The 6,072-nt window shown below is 44.6% G+C and overlaps 1 protein-coding gene across 1 annotated transcript; it reads right to left on the reverse strand.

Annotated features, from left to right (window-relative positions):
* Positions 1 to 239: 239 nt before the first annotated feature.
* LOC133663367 (uncharacterized protein K02A2.6-like) lies at positions 240 to 4,792 on the reverse strand. Its single transcript, XM_062067788.1, has one exon. It carries the CDS (start codon positions 4,572 to 4,574, stop codon positions 597 to 599), a length of 3,978 nt encoding a protein of 1,325 aa, XP_061923772.1. The 5' UTR covers positions 4,575 to 4,792; the 3' UTR covers positions 240 to 596.
* Between the last annotated feature and the right edge of the window lie 1,280 nt (positions 4,793 to 6,072).

The raw sequence follows: 6,072 nt of genomic DNA on the forward strand, positions 1-6,072 counted from the left end.
ACATGAAACTGCAACAGGAAAACACCAACAAAACAGGAAAAGCCACCAAAATAGTAGCGCAAGACAAGAACTAAAACACTACACACAGGAAAACACCAAAAAACTCTAAATACTGTTATGTCTTCCTATAACAATGATGCAGCAGGCCCAGATAGATCGTTAACCTTTTATTGTAGCTTACTACTCCGAACATACAGCCGTGTTCCCGCTCTCTAGGAGTATAGTATTGACATGACAACATTACCCATAATTCCCCGCGTCCCTCACAACTACGGCAGCCCTAGTAGCTCCAAATACATAACATCTCCTCCCCTCTTACAACAGATGTCCCTTTTAGAAAACAACAGAAATAATCAGCTACTATTTCAAAGAACGTAAACATACACATTCAACTTATTTCTGGTATCTAAGATTATCTCAACACGTGACTTAACACAACCAACTAAATGTCACAACCTTATCTTTTTCTTTAAACCACACCTAACAGGTATATGTTTTAACTCTAACTCAGGGATGAGGGTAGACTGCCTCTATCCCTCAACTGATCCCAAGGGGATTATTCTGCCCCTGATGGTCTGGGATAGTTGCTAACTATTCTAAAGACTCAAGCGTGTAGGGGGTCGCCGCTCTCTTTTAGGATACCTGCTCTCTGCAGGGGCATCAGTCTTATTGTCCACTGACGGAAAACCGTCTTTAGGGCTCAACTGCACATGTGTCTCAGTCTCATCTGGAGTCACACTTGCAGCTGGAACAGATGTATCTGGCACTGGATGTCTTACTTGGGTGTGGAGAGGAACTGAAGGGTTGGTCACTGCATCTGTCTGATCTTTCGAGGACAGCTCTGCTGACACTGGTGACGCAGACAGGAGCTGATCAGCATGTCTCCTCCAGACACTGTCACCTGTCTGAACGGAGTAGGAGACTGGTCCAGTCTGAGCAAGGATAGTAGCAGGAACCCATTTAGGTTCTCCACTGTAGTTCCTCGCTAACACAGTCTCGCCTGCTGTGAAGACTCTGTTCTTCGCCTGTCGTTCCCTGCGTTGTATCTGTTTTTCCTGTTGGCCTCGAACTGTCTCTTTTACTGCTGAGGGCTTCAACAGGTCGAAGGTCGTACGCAGGTCTCTCTTGAACATTAGGCTTGCAGGAGATGCCTTTGTAGTGCTGTGAGGAGTGTTTCTGTAGTTCAGCAGAAAAGTATGTAGTCTTTGGTGTAATGTTCCTTGTCCTTGTGATGCTTTCAGTGCACGTTTCAGAGTCTGAACAAACCTTTCAGCAAGGCCATTTGTGGCAGGATGGTAAGGAGCTGAGGTGACATGCTGCACTCCATTTGCTTGTAGAAATGCAGACATTTCATGCGACACCAGCTGAGGTCCGTTGTCAGAGACTAACTGAACCGGAGATCCAAACCGACAGAACATCTCTCCTAGCCTTTCGATGGTCCTTTCTGTGGTGGTAGATCTCATTATCGCCACCTCAGGCCATTTGCTGTGTGCGTCAATAGCAACCAGAAACATTCTGTCTTCCACTGGCCCTGCGAAGTCAATGTGGACCCGCTGCCATGGTTCTTGGGGATATTCCCACGGATGCAGGGGAGCTAATGGTGGGTTATTTCTGGTTTTGTGGCAAGCTGAACAAGATGTAGCCATTTCCTCGATTTGTTTGTCCATGCCTGGCCACCAAAAATAGCTTCTCGCTATTTCTTTCATCTTGACTATTCCACTATGTCCTGCATGAAGCTGTTGCAACATTTTTTCTCGAAGTGACAGTGGAATGATCACTCGCCTCCCCCATAGCAGGCATCCCGACTGGACAGAAAGCTCCAACCTCCTTCCCATATAAGGTTTCAGGCGCACAGTGTCACCAGCAGGTCGACCTTTAACAACAATGTCCATGACCTCTGACAGCTCTGGGTCGTTGCGAGTCACTTTTTTGATCTGCACTGCTGAAACAGGTGCCTTTTCCACCTCTCTAAAGTAAAAAATGTCCTCCGTTTTTGAATCGGGCTTTGTGACTGGAAGAGGAAGTCTGGATAACCCGTCAGCGTTGCAATGGGAGTCTGACTTACGATATTTGATGTCGTAAGCGTGAGCAGATAGCAGCAGAGCCCACCTCTGCAGTCTTGATGCAGCGAGAGATGGTATCCCAGTGTGTGGTCCCAGAATGGTCGTGAGAGGTCGATGGTCCGTTAGGAGAGTGAACTTCCTCCCATATAAATACTGGTGGAATTTCCTCACCCCGAAAACAATGCTCAGTGCCTCTCTTTCTATTTGAGCATAGTTGGACTCTGCCTTGTTCAACGTTCTGGAGGCGAAAGCGATCGGTTTTTCCTCACCATTTGGCAGTATGTGAGATAACACTGCCCCCACTCCATATGGGGATGCATCACAAGCTAGCTGAATTTGGAGTGATGGGTTGAAGTGAGTCAGCACCTCTGATGTGGTTAACGCCCCCTTGGCTTTCTCAAAAGCCTCCTGACAGCTGGCTGTCCATTTCCATGTCTTGTCCTGGCGTAACAACTCATGCAGTGGCTGTAGCAGTGATGCTAGATTAGGAATAAAACGTCCGTAATAGTTCAATAATCCTAAAAAGGATCGCAGCTGGCTGATGTTTTGAGGTGGAGGTGCCTCCACGATGGCTGTGATTTTGGATGGTGCTGTATGAAGTCCTTTAGCATCAATCACATGTCCAAGGTATTCCACAGATGATTGAAAGAAATCACATTTTTCTTTGCGAACTCTTAGTCCATACTCTCTCAATCTTTGAAGTGTAGCATCCAAGTTATGCAGGTGATCTTCATCATTTGCTCCTGTACACAGGATGTCATCCAAATAGCACTGCACTCCTGCTAGACCACAGAGTATCTGGTCCATAGCTCGCTGGAACAGAGCCGGGGCAGAAGTGATACCAAAAGGCAGTCTGCAGTATCTGAAAAGCCCTTTGTGTGTGTTAATAGTCAGCATCTCACGTGACTGTTCATCCACCTGCATCTGCAGGTACGCCTGATTGAGATCTATTTTGCTGAACTTTTGACCTCCACTCAGCCCAGCAAATAAGTCATCGATCAGGGGAAGTGGGTACTGTTCTGCTATTAAGGCAGGGTTGACTGTCACCTTAAAGTCTCCACATGTCCGGATTCCACCATTTTTCTTTTGCACTGGAACGATGGGTGTAGCCCACTCACTAGTCGTTACAGGCTCCAAGACTCCATTTTTGACCAAAGCATCCAAATCAGTTTCCACCTTTGATCTGATGGCGTACGGCACTGGTCTCGCTCTCAAAAACACAGGTTTAGTGTCAGGTTTGACATGTAGCTTTACTGTAATATTTTCCATGCAGCCCAGTTCATCACGAAAGACCTCTTTATGCTTTTCCAGTATCATCTGAAGCTGTGTAGAACTGTCTGACATTTTTCTCACCTCTTGCCAGTTGAGATGGATCGCCTTTAACCACACCCGACCCATTATGGCGGCGTAGTCTCCCTGGGTGATGTAGACTGGAAGTCTCACAGTCTGATCGTTACACTGCACCAGTACATCGGTCATTCCTTTCATGTGCACCGTGTGTCCAGTGTATGCTCTGAAAACAGTGTCTGCAGGACGTAGAGGGAGATGTCTCATGTGTTTCCTGTAGATTTTATAAGACACTAATGATGCCCTCGATCCAGTGTCTATTTGCATCTTTATGGAATGTCCTTCCAACTTGGCTTTGGCCCAGAAACCATCCGAGCTCTCACCCACATTCATTACCCGTATTGTATTCACTGTGGTAGACATGTCCTCCTCAGAAGAATCACTGTTACTCTCCTTTTCATATTTGACTGTGTGAACCTGTCTTTTCTTCTTGTAATGTGCACTTTTCACTTTATTTCCAGTCTTTGAGCCATCCTCTTTGCTCTTTTTATATCTGCACGCCCGCTCCACATGGCCTCTTTTCCCACATTTATGGCAATCCATATCCTTGCACCAACATGCAGATGCAAGATGGCCAGATTTACCACAGCGAAAGCATGGCCCTTGCACATCTTGGTTGATGCTGAGTTTGTGCACTTTCACATGCAGCTGCTGTGCTTCTCTAGATGCCATTTCCATAGACACACTTATATTAATGGCCTTTTCAAGAGTCAGATCACTTTCTGTAAGCAATCTTTTTTGTGCTGCTTCATTTGCCAGTCCACATACAAGCCTGTCTCTTAACGCATCACTCAGTGTGTCACCAAACTCACAGTGTTCGGCCAGTTTACGTAAAGCTGCCATGAACATGGTGACAGACTCACCCTCTTCCTGATGTCGCCGGTGAAATCTGAATCTTTCGGCGATTACCAGAGGTTTGGGGGAGAAATGTTTGGTCAAAATGTCCACAATGTTTTTATACGTTTTACTCCCTGGTTTCTCTGGCTGTAGGATGCTCCGAAGCAGGGTAAATGTCTTCGGGCCGATCACACTCAGAAAAGTAGGTACGATCTTGCCATCATCAATTCCATTTGCTGCGACAAAATAGTCAAAGCGCTCCGTGTATGAGCTCCATTGCTCGACATTCTCATCAAAGGGGCCAATCGAGCCGATAACTCCAGCCATCTTACTGGTCGTCTTACCGCTAATGGCGCTCCGTTTTTGACTTTGGTCGGTGTCGCTGGTCTCCGGTCCCCTCTTCTCTCAGCAGGAATAGTCGGAATGCCGGCGGACACCTGCGCTAGCATTAGCGTTAGCTCGGGGCTCCCGTGAGACAAGGAAAACTTCTCCTCTTCTTAACACTGACAACACGCGTCGGTTCACTCGTCCTCGTCGCCACTTTTGTTATGTCTTCCTATAACAATGATGCAGCAGGCCCAGATAGATCGTTAACCTTTTATTGTAGCTTACTACTCCGAACATACAGCCGTGTTCCCGCTCTCTAGGAGTATAGTATTGACATGACAACATTACCCATAATTCCCCGCGTCCCTCACAACTACGGCAGCCCTAGTAGCTCCAAATACATAACAAATACGTCACGGCGTGATGTGACAGGTCGTGACAGTACACCTACTTTGAGACAAGAGTTATAATGAGGCATGGTCTGTTATGGTTTAAAGTCATATCCAACAATTGCGAGAACAACTTTTTATTGTCAATATCGGCTGCTGAGTTTCATTTTGTAATGTTTTCTGCTGGTGATGTGCCTCCGGATTTTTTCAATGAAAAACATGTGCCTCAAAAAAGGTTGAAAACCACTGGCTTATGTTGGTATGCACACATACAAAAGCAGTCCAAGAGAAAAAACAAACAATTTGCAGTCATGTTGTTGTTGTTGTTGTGATAAAATGTACAGTATATTCAATGACAGCCAAGTTGTTATTATTAACAAACAACACCTAAAGCTAATGCACGTGCATGTGTTACGTACGTACGTCATTACGTGTGAGAAGCCGTAAGAAAGTGGGATATACTGTGTAAAATACATCGGAAAGTTGGCGCTCTCTAGGCATCTGTGTGATTGTTGCAAACAGCCCCGTTTAACTGACATTTTCGTCGACTATTAAAAGCGAGACGAAAATGTTGATAGAAACGAAATCCAACCATACTTAATTTTGTCTTGTAGATGGGTGGGACAAGTTGATAAAATAGCCATCATACATCATTCCTGACAAAAAGAATATGCTACTTTTGAGTTACACAAATACTTTGCAGGTAGTCTAAATAAAGGTGCTTTCAAATTAACTTTATATAGGCCTTATCTTTTATACTTTTTTATTTCAATCAACTAAATTAACTGTAACTTTAGCTGACCAAAATGTTGTATCATTTCATTGACTAAAACTAGACTAGAACTAAAACAATTTAGATTATTAAAATTAGTCCAAAACTAAAATAAATTTTCATCAAAAGACTGTGACTATAACACAATTTAAAAGCTGCTGTTAAAATTAACAGCATCTTATCTATTTTTAGCTAATTTTACAGGTACAGTATACACCCTCACTGCCTGATTTACTGAGCTACCCAATCTGTTCGCGCACGAACCGCATTTGCAAGACGCATGCACAAACATTACGTACCTTATGTACAGTTTGAGTTATGAAAAGTATTACAAAAA

Source organism: Entelurus aequoreus, linkage group LG13 (assembly GCF_033978785.1).
Source record: "Entelurus aequoreus isolate RoL-2023_Sb linkage group LG13, RoL_Eaeq_v1.1, whole genome shotgun sequence".
Lineage (NCBI taxonomy): Eukaryota > Metazoa > Chordata > Actinopteri > Syngnathiformes > Syngnathidae > Entelurus > Entelurus aequoreus.

Excerpts from the sequence above, each read along its gene's own strand:
- LOC133663367 (XM_062067788.1), bottom strand. The coding sequence starts at position 4,574 with ATGGCTGGAGTTATCGGCTCGATTGGCCCCTTTGATGAGAATGTCGAG.